At 31.9% G+C, this 25,737-nt stretch overlaps 1 protein-coding gene and 1 non-coding gene across 2 annotated transcripts in view; one reads left to right on the forward strand and one right to left on the reverse strand.

The window, feature by feature from the left end:
* The window catches only part of LOC146530229 (proton-coupled amino acid transporter-like protein pathetic), a 32,493-nt gene extending 12,078 nt beyond the window's left edge, over positions 1-20,415 (forward strand). The window contains exons 2-10 of the mRNA XM_085200643.1: positions 6,230-6,291; positions 8,072-8,188; positions 12,037-12,187; positions 12,933-13,054; positions 13,369-13,453; positions 14,898-15,142; positions 15,612-15,824; positions 18,039-18,208; positions 18,588-20,415. Coding sequence (XP_085056769.1) covers positions 6,239-6,291; positions 8,072-8,188; positions 12,037-12,187; positions 12,933-13,054; positions 13,369-13,453; positions 14,898-15,142; positions 15,612-15,824; positions 18,039-18,208; positions 18,588-18,877 — 1,446 coding nt within the window. The 5' untranslated portion in view covers positions 6,230-6,238 and the 3' untranslated portion in view covers positions 18,878-20,415. The remainder of the gene's footprint in view (positions 1-6,229; positions 6,292-8,071; positions 8,189-12,036; positions 12,188-12,932; positions 13,055-13,368; positions 13,454-14,897; positions 15,143-15,611; positions 15,825-18,038; positions 18,209-18,587) is intronic.
* A 4,866-nt stretch (positions 20,416-25,281) lies between these two features.
* Positions 25,282-25,352, reverse strand: TRNAC-GCA (transfer RNA cysteine (anticodon GCA)). Its single transcript has one exon. It is a non-coding gene; the product is annotated as a tRNA-Cys (tRNA).
* Between the last annotated feature and the right edge of the window lie 385 nt (positions 25,353-25,737).

The following is a 25,737-nucleotide window of genomic DNA, read 5'->3' on the forward strand; positions in this document are numbered from 1 at the left end:
TATAATATTAGTAGAATATAGATAAAAAAAAAAAATGTAAGATCATTGAACTTCTACAGGATAAAAAAATAAGAAAAGAAATCATATTTCAAAAACGTTACAAATACTTATTACAATCTTTTTAGAATATTTAATATTACCAAGATTTCTTACGTTTTATTGTATTTCATTGAAATTAAATAGTCCCCACTGGTCTCTGAAGAATAAATAAACAAAAAAACATTGATATATATATTAATCAATAAATAACTTATTATTCTGTGGAAAAACACAATTCTCAAGTGTGCGACATTGACATATATTAATCTCTTACGTGACTGAATTGTAGAATAGTTGAAAAATGCTCAATTATACGCGATGGTTCTGGGTTCGATTTTCACTAGAATGATTGAATATGTTTAAATTTATTTTATAAAACGTATAGAAGCGAAACGTATAGAAAATTAACGGTAGCGGCGTTCATTTTAATTTTCATTTATTTCTTAGTAACCACAACTCATAGTATATATTAAACCAATTCAATAAAGACTTTTATAAAAATATCTTCATCTTTATTAAATTGACAATCGATACCTCTATGCGTTCTCTTCATAAATAGTCTTGACGGACGGACAGACAGGGTTCCGATTTTCCTTTCCATACCTGGAAACCTTCATTACCAGGGACCCTAAAAATAAAAGACAATGTATATAAAATCATGACAACCTTATTATTTGAAGTAAAGTGTTAACACGCAAATATTGAATATCCGGGTTTATATACGTGTAGCACGACAGCTATGACCGTAGTTGCCCCTAAACATATATTCTCTATACAAATTATGTTGTAAAAAGAAATATTATATCATAAGAAAGTGTCATTGGTTATGGGTTCGACACCCACTCGGGGGAATATTTAAACTATATATTTTAATTATTTTTTCGGCTTCGGTATTGAAAACTGGCAGTCTTGAAAATTGGGAGGAAGGCGCTTAACGAAGTGTGTTGACACTAAATTCCCCTGCCTACCCTGCTAAAGAGGAACTACATAATTATCTAGGGGGGTGAAACAAATATAATGAATTCCCACAAATCGGGATCGATCCTACCACTATCGTGCTTCTGGTCCCTTTCCCACTGAGTAACGACAGCCTCGCAATTTTTAATAATGTATATAATAGCACAATTATAAAACAATTCTTAATAAGAATTGTAGTTATTAGCAAAAATAAAATAAGTGAAGCAATTTTGTACAATGTATTACAATTTATTTCACAAAATTTGCCACCAGTCCTAGTTATTATAATTTTGTAATTCATGTACAGAACAATTATTTTGTACGTACAAAACGATTTTAATGTTTGCGTTTGATTCATAATAATGTCTGTCATTATATACGATTTACTTAAAACGTATAATTTTGAAATTGTATAGCAGCGGCACAGCATCTGATTATAAATTTGATGGGTGGGTGTTCGATTTCCACGTCTGGGAATGAATTAATTTCATGTCCTCGCTCTGGTAACAAGACAAAGCGAGGTGATGGCTGCGCTCATCAATGTCTCGAAAATTGAGCTTAAGTAAGAAACTTAACACTAGGTTCCCTCTACCTAAGCAGGAAGCTGATTTTCATGAATATAGGTTCATATATTTATTTTTTTAATGACTGACGCTATAAACCTGATCTGGATACAATTAAAATTGAATATAAGAAAATAAACAATAATGAATAATGACATGAAAATAGTTATACAGCAATAAGAAAAATACAATACAAAAAAGCATGTCGTCATAATGTTTCTTAACAAAGGAAACATGGTAAATTTCTGCAGAATAGATTCTATTACATTTTCAGTAATTATAAGTAACCTTACATAACTAACTTCCCACTGGGGAGAATGAGATTTATCAGTCCGATAATAAGATTGAGCGCGGTGTTAAACTCCGCTACGCAACGAGTGATGTCTCGATAATTTGATGCTAAAATGAATTATTTCTATGAAATATTTATGTGTGTGCTATATGCGGGATATAGCGAAAAAAAATTAAAAATGAATGGTTTCAAATGTATACAAGTAAAGATAGACGCTCGTTTTAACTACCTTACGTCTGTATGTCATAACAATGGCCTTCTAAGTTAAGTTACGAATACTCTCATGCCTTCACAGAGTGTTTAACCTATGCCTTTGCGCAAGACGACTTGCGTAATATACATAAATATATTATGAGAAGGTACGCGAATGATATATTTGTTTTTTATATAGGCATAGGCAGAAACGTGTGACTGTAAACGCTATGGTTGTGGGTTCGATTCCCAATCGGGGAAATAAAAAAATTAATATGTTTAAAACGTTGAGAAATCAGCGGAAAATGGGAAACAGAATATTCTTAATGGGAACAAAGCGTCTTATAGTAGATTCCCAGGTTCCCTGAGCTTACTCTGCTATCCCGTACATAGCAGAGAGAGTACATAACGTGAAAGTAAAAAAATATAAATACAATTTTTCGTTAATTTCTATATAAGCAACAGTCCTTCCTAAAAAAGTTAATTTAAGTACTTCCTAAAAGGGTTAATTTAAGGGTTTAAGCTTCCTTAAATGTACCCAAATTTTCATAGTAATTGGTTTAAATCTAACAATTATAACTATTTGGATTTAACCGCGAAACAATAACCGTTAAACTTAACAATCCAATTCATTTTAACGAGTTAATTAGAATATTTTGAATGTTAAAAACAAATTACAATATTATTATTTTAGCAACAAAATCTATCTAATCCTCTTCTTTATTTTTTTGTGTGTTTTGTAATCGAACATATTATACAATACTTTTATAGAAAACGTACAAAACATTTGAACGTAACGAGATTTGACTTGAAGTGTCTTAATGGAAATTCTTAGTCTTAACACTAGACACTACACTCTCTCTACCGACGATGGTTAATATGGAATACAGCGGGACGCTAAAAAAGGTTCCCTTAGCCTAACCTGATATATACCGTATACTTTTATGAAGCTAAAAAAAATCCGTATCATTTATATTCTACCTTTATTCTACAAAATGAAAAAAAAAAACTTACAGGTATATAAAAACTAGACAGCCATGTACGTAGTTATAGGAAGCCATTTTATTAAGGTTATACTATAAGCTACTATAGTATAGCCTTATTTAGTTAAATATAAAAACTAGGTGTTATATTGCTCACCTTATACAAATAATCTAAATTATTATTATCCTTTCTATTTAATAGGTATACTTTAGAACACACTAGTAAAAAAAATCTAATTTCCTTTTCGAGAAATTAGGTATTCAAGCATTTGTGCTTAATTTCGTAAATAGTATTGAAGTGTATTTTTTACTTGTTAAATGTATATTACAGGTAAATTCAAACTTTAGGAATAGTCCAAGTTTTACCAAAATCTGTTCAGTAATTTTGAGACTCCATTTGTGAGAACGATGTGAGTAGAACCTTGCGTACTGGATTACAATTTGAAGTCAGTTTAATTTTTCTAAATTACTTTTATATAATCTAAGTAATAAAAAACTACTGCAAAAAAATCATAGGTACTTGGTAAAGGCTAAGTTAAATAAAGCATGTCAGAATGATAAATGAGGATATTTGTATGTTTTTAACAGTTTTTCTGTTGCACTGAATTAAAGATTTGTACTTATTCTAGAGTTGGCCGTAAGTTAGATTATAATTGAACTAAATATTTTTTTATTTAATTTATTATTATAATAATTTAAACAATTAAATAAACATTTTATACGTATTTCATCGTTATATCAATCTTTATATAGCTTCATAAATTAAATTTCGAGACATTGTGTTACCGTGCTGAATGGTGAAACCAAAATTTAAGAAGTAGGTACTTTACCTTGTAAACAGAGTAAGAAAATTACTAACTCTCCCAATGTAAATAGAATCTACAACCGTCGCCGTCACGTCGTCGTCAATCAAATGCTGAGCCGCTGCGCCAAGACGGCCCCCTTTCTTATTACAATATTTTTTTATCATCATAATTGTTATTACTAATTGGTAAAATTAAGATAAAAAAATCAAATTATTTAGTTATTATATGCGAATATTTGAAGACACAATGAATCGTAGAAAAATCTGTCATTAGAAATATCTTAATGACAGATTTAATTAAGAACATTTTTCTGCATTCTATCATTACAAAATGTAATAAATTGCAATAAGCTAGAGATTGTCTATTCAAACAGAAATTCTACTTTTGCAACCACTTTTGAATTGTAAAATGAACCTAAAGGTAAGATATTATAATATTTTTATTATTATGTTAGTAACATTTTATAATTTTTTTCAAATGTTAATTTACGGGAAAGAGGGGAACGGAAATGTCTTAATGGGAACGGAGTCTCTTGACATTAGATACTCTCTGTCTAGCCTTCTAAAATACAGCGTACAGTTAATAAAAATATATAAAAGATATACATTGTAATATTCAATACAAACAGAAATTTAATATTCCAATTACTTTGAGCGAGCTTGAATTAAATATCAATATAGCGTAAATTAAACTCAGTGGAGCTTTTAAGTAAAACGTTTTACAACACTTCCGGTTTTATTTGCAATTATATAAAGTTTATTATTAAGCTTTATGATTATTTAATAGACTTCTTTGTTTGCAGGTTGATGGCAACCTAACAGTAATAAAAATCTTACTATTAAATATGGATTTAATAGTAAGATTTTTATTACTGTTAGGGTTATGTACCTGAAAAGGAAAAAAATTGAATCTTTATAGGATCACTTTGCTGTAACTGACGTAGAGAAAATTCTCAGGCGAACATACGAAGATAAACGAGATATTATATGTATTAAATACTAGTATATTAATTAAATATTATATAGTTTAACTATAGTTGTTCGTGATATATGTATGGCGTTCCGAGCGTGCAAATTGAGCACTTCGGAAATATCTCGTTGATTGGAGAACGCATAAAGGAGACACTAGGAGTTCTGGTGTAACTAAGAAATTCGTCTCTTGCTCGTTTCTGTCGCTTGATTGAACATTGATTTTCAAGAATTGATGAATATCTTTCATGGATGAATGAATGTCTTTCATGGATGGCTGAATATATTTCATTGATGTATTTCCATTGAGCCACGGAGATATATATATATATATATATATATATCCATACCTATATTATAAATTCGATAGTAACTCTGTCTGTCTGTCTGTCTGTCCCTTACGCAATCAGGGCCAAACCGCTAATTAAATTGCGATAAAATACTCATATAGAGATACTTGAGGGTCCCGGGATGAACATAGGATACTTTTTTTTTCTCATATTTGGAATATTTTCGATATATACCAATATATTAAAATAATTAATTTGACAAGCAATTTATTCCGCCATGTTAATAACAATCGTCGCTACGCGTTGCTAAGCAACGGCTTGCAAAGTTTGTTGTTTTAAGAAAACGTCACCCAAAGTGAATTTGCTTAATCCATACATGGCGCGCGCCGATATAGATTTGTATACATTATCAAAAATTAGATGATTTCTATAATTTGATATTCATCCTTATGAAAATAAATATAATGGTCACTTTTAGCATTTCAACTAGATTGAAATTATAGTTTACTGTATAACATTGTAATAAATAATTAAGGAGATGTCACTGATTCCAAATGACCTAGCCTACGAGTGGTATAGTATGACCGACGCGAACGGGCAGATGACTTTGAAATAAAATAAATAAACTTTTATATATTTTCGAATTACTATTATTATTTATGTAATTATTTGCTGCTTATAATTAATTTATCTCAGTTTGTTTATCCATATCGATGTTATACACTTAAAATATCGTAATTTAAATCATTTGGGATTTTATTTAATATTGTTCGCAAAAATTAATAATTATTTAATATAGAAAAATGTTTAGGACGCGCGCACGGCAAACTTTAGGTACTTTTACTTCTTTTGTTTGTTCATTTCGGTTACTCAGATATTTTTTCTAATAATAAATCTCCACTTATTATTATTTTTTAATTTTTTTTAGTTATTTAGGCTTATATTTTCGCGGGCGTAGCCGCGTCCGGGCCCACTAGTATATATATATATATATATATATATATATATATATCAGAAATTGTAGAAATTCAAATATTAAATTGTAATTTAGAATCTGTGATAGATATTATTAAGTAATTTGTTTCATAGAATATAAATATATCATCAGAATAATTCAATCGATATTTATTTTGTTCCAGTTCATCAAAATGGGTAACGAGGAGAAGAAAGGAACCATTATTTTAGACAACTTCAATTCGACGTAAGTAAAAAAAATATATATTTGGTATAATAAAGTGCATCTAACTATATTGACACCGATTGATATACATTCATGTGATGTTTAGTGAAAGAACTGTAAGAAAACTAAGTATATACGTACATTACTAATTTTCCACTTCATGAAAGATAGCTTTTTAGAGGTTCACAGAGAACACCTAACATATACTCCGTTCATCATCCACTTTTCGAGTGACAGATTCAACCCTGCGTTTTCTCTAGTTATCAGAACAAGAAAATTAAAATATTTCATTGCTCTGAGTGAGAGTCGAATCATCGCTTTTCCAGTTAGCCGCTGCGCCATAACGGCCTTAGCTTCTTACCTTAACATCAATATTTGTATATAAGTTACTAGCGACCCTATTGCGGCTTCGCCCGCTTTTACTACTGGATTATTCATATAATGTATGTTTGCAAAGCACTAAAGATAATGTGAAAATTAATTAAACCCTAATGCAACCCGCATTTTGTAGTTTCAATAAGGATTTTCCAATTGTTTTACTCGGCAAGGATTTTTTAGTAGGTACCGTAATTTTAAATTTGTGGTACTAATCTTTTCAAGTACTTATTAAAATATATTTAAATGACTATTTTTAGATAGTTAAATGACTATTTTTAAACGGAAGAAATTATAAACAAAAACCTACAAACTAATAACTACTACAAAAAATATGAAACCAAATATATCGCGCTGAAATAATACATTCAACTCCGATTATCCAATACGTGCAAACGCATCTAAATCTTCATTGCTATAGAGGCAGGCGGGTTTTTTTTTTCGAGCTTGTGGTTAATGCTTAAGAGGGTATTCTGTCCCTGATGAAAAGCAAGCACGACGTGGCTGCCTGTGAGGAAAATCAAATAGAATGCATTGGCCGGGAATCGAACCCGGGCCGCCCGCGTGGCAGGCGAGCATTCTACCACTGAACCACCGATGACTGCTCATGACGCGCTTGTATAAGCAAAACGTCGCGGGGCGCGTTTCGCAGCAAGGATGTTTTGATATTGTAACAACTTCTAAAGTACTATTTAAAATGAAAAACAGTAAAAGACAGTTTTGATCTACATTAAATGGCCAACGTAACTAATATACTTATTTATATGCTGAGAGTAAGGGATAAGTAAAACTTGAGTCGATACAGCTGATGAGTCAACGGCGTGATGTGTCAACAATAAAAAACCGTTTTTCTCTGAAACTATTCGCAATTTCGAAATAGTGTAAATAGCAAATTTTATCTTCGTTTAACGTAGAAATTTAATAAAGTATTTTAAAGGATAAGGATTAATACCATTATGGAAAAATATCCCTCACAATAAAAAATATATTGAAATTACTAGTTTTAGACAGAAATATGATCACTACACGTTATTCTTAAAAGATACGAATATGCTTTCGCGGACTTTTTTGTAGATCTTATTAAGAGGAACAATACTCCAGTACATTATTTTCATGTAGTACTTACCATTAAGGCAGCGCATGCGCGAAAGTGTCTCAACGGGTAGGGCTTTATACACATTTATCGTATTTATGTTAATTTACATAAGAATGTACAAATAATAAACTATATATAAACCTTCCCTGAGAAATACTCGACCTAATGGTGAAAACCGCATCCAAATCCGTTGGGTGGTTTAGAAGAAGAGTTAGAAAGTTCAGACAGACACAAAAAGCGACTTTGTTTTATAAGATATAGGATAGATTATTATTAAATAGTTAGTTTAGTAATACTAACCATTTAATAAGTTGAAAAATATCTTTTCAGGGCCAATTTAGCATCGAATCCTGGATTCCAGTCAACACTGAGTCTCGGCTCAAAAGAAGTAATCAATGAAAAAGCGTACAACCCTTTTGAACATAGAAAAGTAGAACATCCCAATTCGTAAGTGAGATTTTTGGTTTTAGTGATATTCAAGTAACAAAGTTCGGTGTTGAGTTCCGCCACTTAACAATTTTCCACATAAAAATTAGGCGGAGAGTCTTAACGATTTCCTCTGCCCACGATATGATTGAAGAAGCGAATATTTATTCAAAATTGTTTTCTTTTCCTCCGTCTTTCTTTTCCTCGCGTATAGACAGAGCGCGACGTAGGATCCGCCCAAAGTGAAATGTTTAATATAATAATTTGAGTTTATTTGAGATTTACTACACCTATTTTTAAGAATAAAGTTACAGGCATAGAGTGTATACAAAATCTATCTCTGCCTAATATTTGAAGTATAAAAATGTTTTTGTTAAGATCATTTAAATTTCATTGAGGACAAAAAGTTAATTTTGAAATGAATTTCATAATAAATTAAAATAAATCCTAACAAAATTCATAAATAAGCATAAAAAAATTAGCCAGATATTTAAATATCTTGTAATGTAAAGTACTTACATCTATAATTTATCCCAACTTTAATAAGAGATTTACGACGCCAACTGCTTGTGGAAACCTTAGAGTAGGCAATTTGCCAAGTTTTATAATTTATTCTAACTTTATACGTAATAAACTAAAATCCTCTTTGATAGATCATTTTTAATTTAAAAAGACTAATAGTTGCTTTGTTATTTTTCTTTATATTTTTTTCTTGGTAGAGATCGAATGCACAAACATCGCCATTACAGTCAGGCACAGATCTCAGACTCCCACTGTGCTAGCAAGACCTAATAAATATAATATATATCAAAAATAGTTTTAATCATCTTGAAATTATTTAAGTTTTACCTAAATCCACCGTAATATAAATCTAAAGGTAATTAATTAGAAATTTCTATGTAAAGATTTTGTATTGAAATATTTTGACAGCATATTTGAAATTTATATAGAATCTGGGCACCTGTCGTTTGATGTTAAATAAGTATAACGATAATTATAATTGACTATCAAATTCATATATTGCGTGAAAATATAAAAATGATATCGAAAAATTTATTTCTTTCTTAAGTAACTTCTAATATAGTAAAATATTGATATTTTTTAGTTTTGTTAGGATATATCGTTGCCCATTAAGACACTTCCATTCTCCACTTTCCGTCGAATTCTGAATGCATTGCGTGTTGAGTGGCGGAACTCAACACCAGGTTTTACCTCGTCACAAGAAGCTAGGAAAGGAAAATATAAAATATTTTATACCCTGAGCGGGAATCCAACTAACAGCCGTTGCGTTAACTGAAGGAAAGACATGTAAAACGTTTCAAATATATAAAGCTTAATATTAGAAAGAGTTATTCCTCTCAAGAAGAGTAGTGGTCCATTCGCACTGCCTTCTCCAACAGATACAGTTAATGTAATTTAAAAAAGATATTGAAAAAAAATTGTAGAATCAATTACAAAAAAATTTAATTTATGATAGTCGTTTCTAAATGTATATAACTAGCGGACGCGCGCAGCTTCGCTTACGTATTTAAGGGTGAATTCTAATAAACCATGAAACATGTGTTTAATGAAATATTTTTAAGTCTAAATTTCAAATTTTATAAAAATCGTTGGCGTTTTAATGATTTTTCCAAAAAAACTTTCAACCCCTTATTTGCACCCTTAGGGGGTGAATTCTAGAAAACCATGAAACACATGTTTAATTAAAAATTTTTAAGAGTCTAAATTTCAAATTTTATAATAATCGGTGGCGTTTTAAAGATTTTTCCATACAAACTTTCAACTCCTTATTTGCACTCTTAGGGGAAGAACTCTAGAAAACGATGAAACACGTGTTCGATTAAATACTTTTAAAAATCTAAATTTCAAATTTTATAAAAATCGGTGCCGATTTAATTTTTTTTCCATACAAACTTTAAACCCCTATTTTACCCCTTAAAGGTTAAAATTTTTCAAAATCCCTTCTTAGTGGATGTCCAGATTACAAAAGTAAACTTTTGTCCAAATTTAACGTTTCTACGCACAGAGGTTATGGCTGTGCGTGCGTCTTACCTCAGTCAGTGAGGACAAGTCCTTTTATATATATAGATTAGTAAAAACTAAGTATTTAGATCTAAAATGAACGTTTAAATCCATTATAATGTAACAGATACTTACAATATTATAAATAGCATGAAATAAAGCAATCATTCTATTTTGGTGCTATAAGGGCAGCTTTTCGATATTCGTGTGGGAGATTAAATAATAATTATTTATTGTATTGAATATAATCATCGTTATAATTTTCCAGCTTAGCTTAAGCTTCCCACTGTATCCCGCATATAGTGGGGTAGGCAGAGGGAACCTAGTGACAGGACACTCTGTTCCTCATTTTTAGAGAAATTATGAAAAAAACTACTGACATTATTCCAACTTTAATTTATAATTTAAACACTATATTAAATATTCTGGCCAGTTGTGCCGCAGCGTTCTGTAAACACGACGGGTTGTGTGTTGATTCCCACTCGAGAAAATAAAATGAATTAGTGAATATTTCAATTCCTCGAAATTCCTTCAGAATTCAGCTGAAACTAGAGAACGGAAGTAAGGAAATCCCATTAAGGAATGGGAACGGAGTGTCTTAAAAATAGATTCTCCGGCTTCCTCTGCCTACTCTGCTAAGTGCGGGATGGAGCGTGAAACTAAAAAAATATATTCACTATTTTTTAATAAGGTTTCTTAATAAATGTATAATATATTTAGACCATCAAATGGACATTTCAAGTAATAAATACGAAAATTTGTTTTCACAATTTACCCTCGCTGTAAACAGTTTCATTTAAACTATCAGGCTGGGAACTTTGAAGGGCGCACTGTACTTGTTACTTACCACAAAATCAAGTCTACTCCAGGCTTAGTCTTGTTTACATGTTGCTAAATTGGATTAGAATTTAATTTTGTGTTTCTTTCTTATATAATATCTTAGTACTATCTTTTATAATTAGTGTAAAAATAATTTGAGGACGTTGTGGCCCAGGCCCAGGGGCACAAAGGTGTCACTGTAACGCGACGGTTGTGGGTTTGATCCCACTTGAGGTAATTAATTATAATCATTAATATTTTCATTTCTTCACTCTGGCACCAAGGCAAAAGCTCGGCGTTAAGTCCTTTCACTTCTGACGTAATGCCTCCAGAATTCGAGGAAGGAGTGTTTCGTGTTGAGTGTCGATACTCAACGCCGTGCTTTTTCTTGCTACCAGAGCGAAGAAATAAAAATCGTTCCTGCCTCTAAAGGGGAATCAAACCCACACGTCGCGTCTAGAGTCAAACGATACGCCACTGTGCTACAAAGCCCTCAATATATTTCTATTATATAATAATAATCAATTTCAAGCATAATTATAAAATAAGCTTAGTTATTAATAAGTCCGCTTAAATGTGTAATTAAGTAATTATTCTAATAGCGTTTGGGTCTAAACAACTTTCAAATAAAATTGAATTCACATATTAAATGTGATACTAAGGACCTTGTATCAGTTTACATCGTGCAACCCTTGACATAGTCGAGTCGTATAAATTAACCTATTTGTTTATTTAATATTAATATATTTCTTAAAAGCAACAAGAGAGAATTAATTATTTTCATTTTCACGCTTTAATAAAGAGACAATACACGGCGTTGAGCTTCGGTATCGAACACGCGAACACACTATACAGGAACAGAGTTTCTTGACACTAGGTTCCCTCAATCTACATAGTTATAGGGATAGGTATGACCTGAAGCTATTATAACAGCTATATAGCTATGTATTAGGGTAGACAGAGGGAACCTAGGGTTAACCGGCATAACTAGTTTAAATATATTTTCATAATAATATTTTTTTTCTCAGGTCAATTGGCTCTTTAGTTCATTTGTTAAAATCTTCCCTCGGATCTGGTATTCTGGCGATGCCGGCTGCCTTCAAAAATGCGGGGCTCGCCGTCGGTGCTATAGGAACTATTGTGATTGGATTCATTTGCACTCATTGTGTTTATGTATTGGTAAGTTACTTTTTTTTCACGTTCACGCCTAAAACAGGATACCCAGAGGGATCCTGTGTGACTCAACGCTGTGTTTCGTCTATTAGAGCGAGAAAATGAAATAAATTACCCCGGTATGCAGAAAAAAGCGTGAAGCTGATTTGATTATAATAAAAAAATAAACGTGACAGACAAGCGTGGGAGTGTACAAGCGAGAGGTTGTTTCAATTCCCATTCGAGGATATGAATATTTAATATTTCCATTTCTTTGCTCTGGTGTCGAGGTTAAGCGCGGCGTTAAATTCCACCAGTCTACACGCAATGCGTATGCAATTTACATTGGAATTATCATTGACCTTGACTTTCCTATAATTTCCAACATATGTAAAGAAATAAAACAGGTTCATTCTTCAGACTTTTTTCCCTCTACTACGTCTTCATCTAAATGTCCCCGTGATTTGGTACGAGAGATAGACAGATTGAGATGATTGGTTTACACTTGAGTTATTTAATTGTTATATTTATGGTATTTGAGGCTGTCGTGGCGCAGCGGCACAAGGGTGTGACTGCACCGCGATGTTTGTGGGTTCGATCCCCACTCGAGGAAGTGAGGAAGAACGGAATGTCTTAACACTACGTTCCCTCTGCCTATCCCGCAGTGTGCGGGATACAGCAAATGAAGTAATGAAGCCGATTTATTTATGGTATTTGTTTATAATTAATTTATTTTACCTGTCTTAGAACTTAAACAACATTCTGTTTATAGGTGAAAACATCGCAAGAAGTTTGTGTTGAAGCGAAGAAGCCATCTATGGGTTTTGCTGAAACATGTGGTGCGGCTTTTGAGTTTGGACCTAAGAAGTTACGACCTTGGGCTAATTTTGCGAGGTCTGTATAACTCTATAAGCTTATTAGGTTTATTGAAATTCGTATGTATTTAAAGTAATGCTTCTGACCGTAAGATGGGGGAAGGGTTTGGGGAGAAGGGGCATTAGGCACAATTCGTCATTTTCACTTTCTTCCTCTGGTAACAAAATTAAGCACGGTGTTATGTTCCGCCACTCCACGTGCAATGTCTCTAAACGGAAATGGGGAACGGACCACTGCCACTGTCGACCGTGCTATGTGCAAAATAGGCCTATATATAGTGTTAAAATAAAAAATTAATTAAATAAAAAATAAAATAAGTTTTTTTTTCACAGGACATTCATAGATTATACTCTGACGTGTACATACTTAGCGGCACTGTGCGTTTACGTCGTATTTATTGCTGAAAATTTCAAAGAGGTAATATTTTCTTTTAATATTTTTTAAGGCTTAAAACTGAACTACAATCGTCGGCATAAAGTATACCTGCTGTGCGCAGGGACACAAGAGTGAAACTGTATATTCGGTAGTTGTGGGTTCGATTACCACTCGAGGAAATTAAATATTCATTTCCTTGCTCTCGTAACGAGAGCTCTCACCTAACATGCAATTTTTATAGAACGAAATGTCTTAACACTATGGTGAGTAGAGATATACCCAACCTAAGGAAAAAAATCCTTCAGTAGAACTGAACTCCCAACCATCTCTTTCTGCTATATAGAATAAACTCTTCAAATTGAAAAAAATGTTGCTCTGAATATAGAAAATATTAAATCAATATAGGATAATTAAGACAACAAAGCCTTGTACTCTTGACATTGCCATGAGTTGACCCCTAACACTTGTGAAACCCTTTCAGACCTCAATGAGGTACATAGATTATCCTTTTTAGGTTATATATGAATATAATCCTAATTTTATATATTTGTTTGTATATATTATGAATTGATTTAATTGATGAGGCAGTCGTCTCGGAATATAAAGTATACGAGTACTTTTATTTCTTCGCTTCTGTTAATCGCCTCGCCTTGAATATGCAATGTCTCCGAAATTGAGCGGAAAGTGTGTTAACACTAGGTTCTTTCTATCATTCAATTCACTACCAAGAATTAATTCTACGTGTATTTTATTAAATTATATATATGTGAATAGGACAGAAACTTACATTCTGCAAATAACTCAAGTTAAATTTTTTTTACTAAACTTACACTTATTTACAAAAAATTACAAAATCTAAAAATATCTAATTAATATTTTGATATAATCGAATAACTAATTTCAATGAATATTAACGTAAGTAAACAATCCTTAGAGTTAATATGTTTTGTATTAAAAAGTAATTTGTGGTTGGAGTTTATTTCCAAAGAGTTCCAATTATGTCTAAAAAAACAAACCTATTACACTTTTTCCTTTTCCCACTTTCCGCCCAATTCTTCGACATTGCATATTGAGTAGTGGAACTCAAGTCGCGCTTTATCTTATTACCAGAACTTGAAATCGAATATAATTAACTCCACGAGTGGGAATCAAACCTACAACCGTCACGTTTAGTCAGACGTTGTATTGGTGGGCCATGGCTGCTTCGTTTATTAGCTTCATCTTTAGATCTATTTAAAAATTAATGTAACAACAAAATTCTTTCAACGATATTTTAATTCGCTTGAAAATTCTATGCTGTAGAATACAGCAAAGAATTTTATAGAACTATATAATATTTTTTTCTAAGTTCACATTTTAAGTAGATTCTTTTTGGCGGAAAGAGGCGAGCGGAGTGTTTTAACACTATGTTCCCTTTGCCTATTCTGCTATACGCGGGATGCAGCGTGAAGCTAAGCGTTACCAGAATATTATATTTACTTTCCAGGTATTGGACGAATACTATCCAAATTACAAGCTATCAGTGGAAGCATACTGTGCGCTTACCCTAGTGCCTTTAGTACTCATATGCCAGATAAGAAACCTGAAATGGCTGGTGCCGTTCTCCGCTTTGGCCAACGTGTTTTTAGTGATCTGCTTTAGCATCACCATGTATTATATATTCAATGACATGCCCAATCCTAGCGAAAGGGAAATGGTCGCTAGTGTTACTCAATGGCCCTTGTTTATTAGGTAAGTTTTTTTTCATCATCACGCCGTACCATGTAATAGCGTAAACAGAAGGAACCCAGTGCTAAGACATCCCATCTTCTTTTATTTTTCACTGCATTGATACAATTGTCTTGTTACCAGAGAAAGTAAATGGAAAAATAAAGAAAGAATATTAACAATTTTCAGTATACGTGTATATAATAAAAGTCCGCTTAGAATACTAGCTTTAACACTACGACAATTTAAAGTAGCTGTATAAAAAAATACTAAACAAGTAAAGCCTATTACACTGATCCAGAATATTCACAGGATAAAGATGTGGATGATCGCCACCTACGACCCCGTGTAATACTACAGGAGCTACGAGTCTATCCTGCTAGGGGGATTTCAATATTTTCACTTCCTCGCGGTAACAAGACAATAGCGCGGCGTTAACTTCCGCTACTCAACACGAAGCAGAACACTTCTATAATATATTAAATTATTACAGTACAGTAATCTTCGCAATGGAAGGCATAGGTGTGGTGATGCCAGTTGAAAACGAAATGGCCAAACCTCAACAGTTTTTAGGATGCCCCGGTGTCCTTAACGTGGCTATGACTATCGTAATATCCTTATATGGCCTTGTGGGCTTCTTTGGTTATATCAAATATGGAGATGCTGTACGAGGAAGTGTCACTCTAAATCTGCCACAGGATGAATTGTGAGTATTAATTATTTATTATTTATGTAAAAAGTAAATGAAAGTAGAAATGTTGCTTTAGTTTCCACAACTCAACACATAATGTTTTGAAATGAGACTTGGAATTGGACTATCCCTGCCTACTCTAAATGGAAAAATCTGCGAAAATAAAAAAAAAACATTGTTCTTTTTGCGCATTCTGTAATACGACAAGGATCCACGATGAAAGAAATAAATATGATAATTTTTGGGTTCTTATGCTTTTTTTGCACAAATTTATGAATTATTTTATTTTTAATTTCGACTTATTACATGAATCTACAGCTTACATTTATTTAGCTTCTCGTTACATCCCGCATATAATCTCTATTTCTCACATTCCGCCGAATTTTCCCATTTATATAATTTGAGACGATTAATTAAATTAATTCTTTCCCTAGAGTGGGAATTGAACCCATTACCTTCGCTGCTCCACCGTGGCCTTAGCACAATTTATATTTATTTATATTTTACCAACTAAATTATGTTTAGGATAGAAAAAAACAAGCCTTATTTATTCTTCATTCTTCAATAAAAAGGAGAATAATGTGTGAAAAAAATACACAGTAAAAAATAATTCTTCTCATTTGTCAGTATTGTTAATGCGAACAAGGAAACCCTCTTTATTATATAAATGATGGTGAAAATAAGTTAATACATTATTACCCTACTTTACATTAAGACGATATCTTAATTAATGTTGAAGATTGTTTGGGAAATATTACTTTGAAGTAATTTCAAAGAAATACAAAATATTGTGCAATATACGTAAATACACAATTTAATGATAATAATAATAAACAACTAAATTATCATTAAAATATTTGTTTTCATTAAAATGTTTTTAATTTTAATGATAATTTTTAGTTTACCCTACTACGTCCGCATAGCAGAATAGGGGATAAAAAATAATAGTTAATAGTTGATAATTATAAAATTACATAGAAATTTATACGCTCTTTTGTCATTATTAGGAGATATTATGGCAGAGAGTAAATGAATGTAATTATTGTAAATTCAAACTTCATTCAAAGCCAAATTTGCATTTATATAATGAAAATGTTGCTTTGAATGAAGTTTGAATTGGGATTTAATATGTGAAGGATCTTTATAGCCTTCTCACATACTAAATCCCTGAAATGTATGTAAAATTGAGAAATATATGACTACTAGCGGACGCGCGCAGCTTCGCTTGCGTATTTAAGGGTGAATTCTAATAACCCATGAAACATGCGTTCAATGAAATATTTTTAAGAGTCTAAATTTCAAATTTTATAAAAATCGGTGGCGAATTAAAGATTTTTCCATACAAACTTTCAACCCCTTATTTGCACCCTTAGAGGGTGAATTCTAGAAAACCATGAAACATATGTTCAATTAAATATTTTTAATAGTCTAAATATCAAATTTTATAAAAATCGGTGGCGATTTAAGAATTTTCCCATACAAACTTTCAACCCCTTATTTGCACCCTTAGGGGGTGAATTCTAGAAAACCATGAAATACATGTTTAATTAAATATTTTTAAGAGTCTAAATATCAAATTTTATAAACATCGGTGGCCATTTAAGAATTTTGCCATACAAACTTTCAACCCCTTATTTTCACCCTTTGGGGGAGAATTCTGGAAAACGATGAAACATGTGTTCAATTAAATATTTTTAAAAATCTAAATTCCAAATTTTATAAAAATTGGAGCCGATTTAAATTTTTTTCCATACAAACTTTGAACCCCTATTTCACCCCTTTAGGGTTAAAATTTTTCAAAATCCCTTCTTAGTGGATGTCCAGATTATGAAAGTAAACATCTGTCTAAATTCCACGTTTCTACGCACAGCGGTTACGGCTCTGCGTGCGTCTTACCTCAGTCAGTGAGGACAAGTCCTTTTATATATAAGAAGAAGAAGAAGAAGAAGATAGAAGATGATGAATGTCACATGGGTGTGACTGTAACGCGATGGTTATTGGTTCAATCCCCACTCGAGCGAATAAATTATTATTTAATTTTATTAATATTTACATTTCCTTGCTCTGGCACCTAGGCAAAAGCTTGGCGTTGAGGTTCGCCACTCAACATTTAATGCCTCGACAAATCGGGCGGAAAGTTGGGAACGAAGTGTCTTAACACTCTGCCTACCCTGCTGTGTGCGAGATACAGCGTAAAGCTGATTAATGATATTATATTTTTTATTTCAGATTAGCGCAAAGTGCGAAAATCCTGATGGCTCTAGCTATCCTCTTCACATACAGCCTACAATTCTACGTCCCCATGGAAATGATATGGAGACAGATACATAATAAAATTGCTGTGAAGTATCATAATTTCACACAAATCAGTATTAGAACTATTGCTGTTGTCGGTTCAGGTGAGATATGATTTTTTTTAAATGACATTTATATAAATAATAGTAAATTAAGTTATATATTTTATTCTTTAGAACGTCACGTCAGTAATATCATTTTGCGTTGTTCTCCATGAAACGTGACATTGGTGAAGTAATTTGTGCTCAACTGGCACGTTCTGAACGCCATAATCAATCTTATTGTGAATTCCGTTATATTTTAAAAAAACATTGACTAATAGTATAAGGCAAGTTTGATCTCTGGTGAAGGGGGTTCAAATTCAAGTTCAGTTTTTTAGAACTGAATTTCCTAAATAAATTATGAATAGAGAGTAGAGTGATTGTATTGTAATACATAGATTCAAATAAGGCTCTTTATCAATAAGGTTCTTTTTCTATACAGTCGCTCTCGCTGCTGCCTTCCCCAACTTGGAGCTGTTCATCAACCTCAGCGGAGCGGTCTTTCTATCAAGCCTAGGTCTTCTAACGCCAGCTATAGTTGACACTGTACACAATTGGGATCGCGGCCTCGGTACGTTCAAATGGAAGCTGTGGAAGAACATCTTCATTTCTTTCATCTCCTTCGTTGCTCTCTTCGCTGGCTCTTACGTATCAATTTTAAGCATGTTCGAGAAATACCATACAGATGAGATGGATGTAGATATGGGTAATGTTACTAGATTAGAAACATAGGTAAGCCAGGTAGCTACGTATATAGCAGAGGTGGTCAAATTTCAGTTGCAATTGGCAATTAAATTTTAATAATTAATCATTTGTTGTTGTGGAAGTCAAAGTTAACATTTAATTGTTAATTGTAATCTGAGTATTCCCAATTAATTGATTTACGATATTAATGGTCAATTGCAATTAAAATTTGCAACGCTAGTACAGTGGTAACATAGGGTAAGTTCAGTAGGTAAGTTATATGTGATATTTTTAGATTAATTTTAATATTTTAATGTGAATGTGACTTATTATAAGTACAAATATTGATAATTAATAATAACATAAAAAAATGGCGTTGACAATTTCAGTCCTTTTTTTTTGCGTTTGTGATATGACATTAATAACAATAAACTAAGTAATTAACATATGAATCTAAAACTAAAACGAAGTAATTTTGACATTTTTTTTAATATATTTACTTTTTTTTGACTTCTATATAAATGACAAATAAATAAACAATAAATAAAAAAATTAAATGCATGAATACAATATATATTTTTAAAATAACATAGATTTGTTATTTATTCTATTAAAAAAATTTTGTATACCTAGAACGTTTATTTACCACAAAAAATTAAATACTTAAGGTTTTTACTAATAAATTCGATATAATTAAAATGAGGAGAGAATGATATTTTAACAGTATAAAAAAGTTATTATTTCTTTGAATGTTTCTTTCTTAAATATATTTTAACAATTAATTGCGATTACCCATTAATTGACATTATTTTTAATCTAAGTTAAGTATGTTTGTATAAACCATAAATGTAATGATAACAAAAAACACCATGTATAATTTAATAAGTACTTAGATGTGTAGAGTAGTAACGGTAGAGTAGTCCGACTTGTGGAAATTAAATATTATACGCACAATCGAGACATTGCGTGTTGAATTAAATTCTCGCACTCTACTTGCAATGTCTCGAAAGTTAGGTGGTGTGTGGGGAACGCAGTGTCTCAATCCCGCTACATGCGGGATACAACGTGAAGCTACATAAACATTTCGTTGTGTTTGGGACTGCCACATTGTGGCTTAACTAAAATAAAGTGAAAAAATAAAATCTAAATAATTATTAATATAATATAATATGAATTGTGTTTGTAAATGTTTCAAAATTCTTAAGTTCCCACACCCCAGTCTGCGGGAAAAAATGTGAACCTTTTTTTTATTTAGATTTTTTTATCTTCGCACTGAATCCCCCAAAGGGAAATCGAACTCACAACCTAATGCTTTCGAATCGAACGCTTGTGCCTCTACGCCACGACTGGCCTCAAAATAATTTCAATTTTTTGTACATTATCATTAACAACAAAAATAGTTGTATTCAGGTACAAATTAGTTCTAATACTGCCACCTAGTATAATGATTGCTTGTATTTTTTTCTTTTAATTTAGTAATAGTCATTTTATTGTAATTTGAAGTGTACTTACAATAAAATTTAATATAAGAATGTGATATTTGTTTTTAGATAATATTAGAGAAATAAATGTTTTATTAACTTTTATATATTGTTTTATACTGTACTCTTTTCGTATTAATTTAATTAGACATATAAAAAAACTAGTGGCCCGCTCACGGTTTCACCCGCGTGAACTATGTTATTATTAATTTCTGTCTCCATGACTACGTCCTAGTGACGTCTATGCAAAATTTGAGACTCGTAGCATTTGTAGTAACGAAGTTTCATACAAACTTTCGACCCCAAAAACAACCCCTTAGAAGTCGAATATTGCAAATTCCCGTCTTAACGAGAACCTACGTCCTATAAATAACTCCTATGCAAAATTTGAGATTCCTAGTACATGTAGTTTCTGAGATTTCGTGATGAGTGAGTGACCTTTCGATTTTATAAATATAGATAATCCAGGCCGTCGTTGCTCAACCATGGCTGTAGAAACGCTGATGGGTTGTCCGTACTCACTCCACAAGAGTGGTAGGCACTCCAGAAATTTTACTAATAAAAAAATAAGTCTAAACAAAAAAAAAATCTTAACAAATAAAACATCAGTTCGAAAATAAAATCAAGGCAACTAAGAAGAAGGTATAATTCCAATTCGGAGATACGAGTTACTATCATTTCCTCGCTCAAGCTACGGGACGAAAAATGGGGTACAGAGTGTCTCAACACTAGTAGATTCCCACTACCTTCATCGCTATTATACTGTGAAGTAAAAAATATATATACATATGTGAAAACTTAAGTAGTTAGCTAGGTACCAAAAATAGGAATACCTGAAAAGAATTAAAGAATAGCAATAATTCACAATCATGTTAACACCATTTTTTTTCTCCATCTCCCGCACTCTATTACTACTAGACAGAGAAAGAACGATGACTATTTCATTCTTCTTATAAATACGTAGTAGAGAAATATCTAAATATTCGCTGTAGTTTTGGATTGAAGCTGCACGGCCCTTCATAGACTTAAACATTTAAAATCTTCTTATTTTCTTTTTCTGTTTAGATAAAGTTTCGCTTATTATCGTATATGTATGTAGTTGTACTTGTATTGAAGAACGGAGTGATCTTAAGTCATGCATAAATTTGTACAACTATTAAACTTAGAGAGTTTTTGCTATGGAATGTCATCAGGCGCTATAATTAATGACAATTGGGACCTGCTATGGCGCAGGGGCACAAGCGTGTAAATACTAAGTTGTGAGTTCGATTCCCACACAGGGAGAGAAAATTTTTTTTTCTTTGTTCTGGTAACGAGTTAAAGTTGAGTTCCGCCACTCAACACAAAATACCTCCAGAATTCGACAGAAATTGGGGAACACAAATGTCTTAAATGGAAACGAAGTGTATTAACACTAAGTTCCCAGCTTCCATCTTCCTGTCTTTATGCAAAATACAGCGTTAAGTTAAAAAAAATACAATTAAAATTTTAAAATCAAATATAAAGATTTAATACAGTAGGAATGGCTTGAAGCCATTCATCTCACTTTTATTAGAATGTCCCCATTCTCTCACAAATTGAATTGACTGATAACTTTTTCCTACATAATATAGATAGGCCTATTGTTATTAGGATAAAGCGTATAATTTAAAACGAATTTGTATGCCTTTGTTATTTAGTATAGGGTTATAAAATTAAAACCTATTTTTTAGGAAATGTATAGAATTTTGAACTTAGAAAAATCATTATAATTTCTGTATATCACTCGTATAAAAGTAAAATGCTCTTTAGTGAATATAAAATTCAGGTTTTCAATTAACTGATTTCGAAGTAATAAATGAGAAGGAATTAAATTGCATCGAAAAAAGCGGTCACGACAAGCGAGTCATGGACCAGTTTACGCAGTCCGTTATTTTTTATACTTAATTTTATAGCAAAAAATCCGTTCGTACTGTAAAAAAGTCGCAATATTATTAATATTTTATGTTACGAGATTTCCATAGCGCAGGGCTATAGGCTATAGGGCTATAGGGCTATAGGGCAGGGCAGGGCTGTAAGCGCGATGATTATGGGTTCGATTTCCACTCGGACTCGGACTCGATCTGGTAATGAGTCAAAGCGCGGCGTTGAATTACACCACTCTACACGCAATACCTCGAGAATTCGGCGGAAAGTGTTGAACGGAAATGTCTTAATGAGAAACGGTGTTCATTAGCACTAGGTTACCAGGTTCACTCTGCTTATCCTGCTATGTGTTGAATATATAATTTAAAAAATATATATTTTTTTTGTTTTGCTTAGTCATAATATGTAATACTATGAAAAATTAATAAAAACTTATTGACTCAGAGAATACTTGGAACTAAATAAATATTAAAATAATATTTCACGCAATTCCTTCAAAATTATGCGGAACCTACTTTCCGCAACGGAATATAAATATTTTTTAATATATTTTTCATTGATATTATAGAGAGAAATATATGTAAAGTAAAATAAATAACTAAATAATTTACCATACGTTTATATTACTCATCATTGCCCATGAAAAAGTTCAAGGTTCAAGGCAATGAATTACTATTATATCACAAATAGGGTTATTCCAATAATTCAAGCAACATTATCTAAATTGCTCTAACCTACGTATAAAATATTTAATTTTATATTAGTTAGAGCTTTACTTTGTAATTTGTATTCTGTATACGACATATAAAAGGAAGGAAACAAATTAATCCCTCCGTTGAGATTGAAGCCACAACTATAACGTTTTTTCATTCAGACACTGGTGCACAGTGCCATGATAGGCTTAAATAAAATTTATAATGAGGCATTTTATAGCTTTACGCTGTATCCCGCACGTAGCAGTAGGCAGAGAGAAATTGCGTGCAAAAATATTATTATTGATATTTATTTGGTTACAAACATTATCTGAACAAATATATCCTACAAACGTGCTTATATGGAGAGAGACTCGCGGAAGGGGCGTATTGTCTTGCTAAAGCAAGAAAATTTAATTGATTTCTTCCTCTGAGTGGTAATCGAATCCACAATCACACTCCTGTTAAGGCACGATGGTCTTGTTTTAACATCGAGGACACAGTACCCATAGATAATATTTTTATGCCTGACATATATGACCATTTTTTATTTCCTCGGTAGACGAGTCCGACTTGTATGTAATCGTTTTTCAATATACAAAAACAGCTATACTAGGTAGGTATATATACTAACTAGATAGTTAAATATTTAGAGTAATATATGTTATACAATTTGAATTGACCTACTAAACGCAGAATTGAATTTTAATTGAAATATTTCAATTAAAATTAAATTCTACAATTAATAGTAGTAAATGTATGCTGTATTTAGTTTTAGTAAGTATACTTGTATCAGTACAAAGGTATACTTGTATTAGTACAAAGTTAATTTTCTGTTCTATCGGCTTGTTCTAAATGAAACACTTGTTTGTTTTAATCCCGCATGAGAATTACTGGAGTTTTATCGCACTTGAAACAAACATCAGTTAAGACAAAAAGTGAATGAAAATGTTTCGTTAAATATAATCGTAATAATATTATTTATTTATATGTTTATTAAGTATATATACGTATATTTAAAAAAGTTTTTTTATTATATTAGTTTTATTCCATGGCTATAATATATTCGAAGATCTAAAAAATTCATAGAAAATCTAGCAGCGTATCTAATTTATAGCCGATATTAACACTTTACCAAAATTAGTCACAAGGACCACGCTAATAAAGTAGCTGATGGAGTTACGGACGAAGGTATTCGTATTTTAAGCAGTTTTCGAGGCCACCCAATCAGCGAGGACGCCTTTAATTGAAAATTCAATTACCCTACAAAAATATAAGAAAGGTTTAATTTCGATAAAATGTGTTATAACAGCATATTATAATATTTAAAATGAATAAAATTTTAATGTAAAGTAAATAAAATAAGTATATCAAGAGTTATTAAGGGCCGTTGAGGCGCAGCGGCCAGCAACTGACTATAAACACGACGATTGTGGGTTCAATTCCCACTCGGGAGAAGAAACTATTTTCATTTCATCACCACGTCGACAATGTCTCTAAAATTGGGAGTCAATTGGAAAACAGAGAAATTCTCCGCCACATATAGTATAGCCGGACTGACAATATAAAAATAGCGTCAATATAGTTCCACGTGTACGTTTTAAATTTACAACGGAAGGTTGCTCTTAGTTACATCCCACGATGTCGTTAAATTTAACTAAACGAACTATTTTATAGTTATTTTATTACGTTAACCTTACCTTTTTTGACCATAGATACGTAAAGGGGGTAACCCAACCACGCTATGTATGGAATAGTGAGAAACTGTTGGCGAACAACTAATCTAGGTCCGGAAGACCAGACTTTACTGAATTTTACATAAAAACTAAGAGAATTATTGATTTCTTATGCAATAGAAAGACAAATACATATATAATAACTAGCGACCCCCTTGCGGCTTCGCCCGCTTTTACTACTGGATTATTCATATAATGTATGTTTGCAAAGCACTTAAGATAATGTGAAAATTAATTAAACCCTAATGCAACCCGCATTTTCGTAGTTTCAATTAGGATTTTCCAATTGTTTTACACAGCAAGGATTTTTTAGTAGGTACCGTAATTTTAAATCTGTGCTACTAATCTTTTCAAGTACTTATTAAAATATATTTAAATGACTATTTTTAAACGGAAGAAATTATAAACAAAAACCTACCTACTAATAACTACTACAAAAAATATGAAACCAAATATATCGCGCTGAAATAATACATTCAACTCCAATTATCCAATACGTGCAAACGCATCTAAATCTTCGTTGCTATAAAGGCAGGCGGGTTTATTTTTTCGAGTTTGTGTTTAATGCTGAAGAGGGTATTCTACCCCTGATGAAAAGCAAGCACTACGTGGCTGCCTGTGAGGAAAATTAAATAGAATGCATCGGCCGGGAATCGAACCCGGGCCGCCCGCGTTGCAGGTGAGCATTCTACCACTGGACCACCGATGACTGATCATGACGCGCTTGTATAAGCAAAACGTCGCGGGGCGCGTTTCGCAGCAAGGATGTTTTGATATTGTACTTATTAAAATGAAAAAACAGTAAAAGACAGTTTTGATCTACATTAAATGGCCAACCTAACTAATATACTTATTTATATCCTAAGAGTAAGGGATAAGTAATACTTAAGTCGGCACAGCTGATGAGTCAACGGCGTGATGTGTCAACAATTAAATGCGTTTTTCTCTAAAACTATTCGCAATTTCGAAATAGTGTAAAAAGCAAATTTTATCTTCGTTTAACGTAGAAAATTAATAAAGTATTTTAAAGGATAAGGATTAATACCATTGTGGAAAAATATCCCTCACAATAAAAAATATATTGAAATTACTAT

The sequence above is a fragment of the Heliconius melpomene genome, chromosome 17, assembly GCF_056956725.1.
Source record: "Heliconius melpomene rosina isolate 202511_hmr_F chromosome 17, ASM5695672v1, whole genome shotgun sequence".
In the NCBI taxonomy this organism is placed as follows: domain Eukaryota; kingdom Metazoa; phylum Arthropoda; class Insecta; order Lepidoptera; family Nymphalidae; genus Heliconius; species Heliconius melpomene.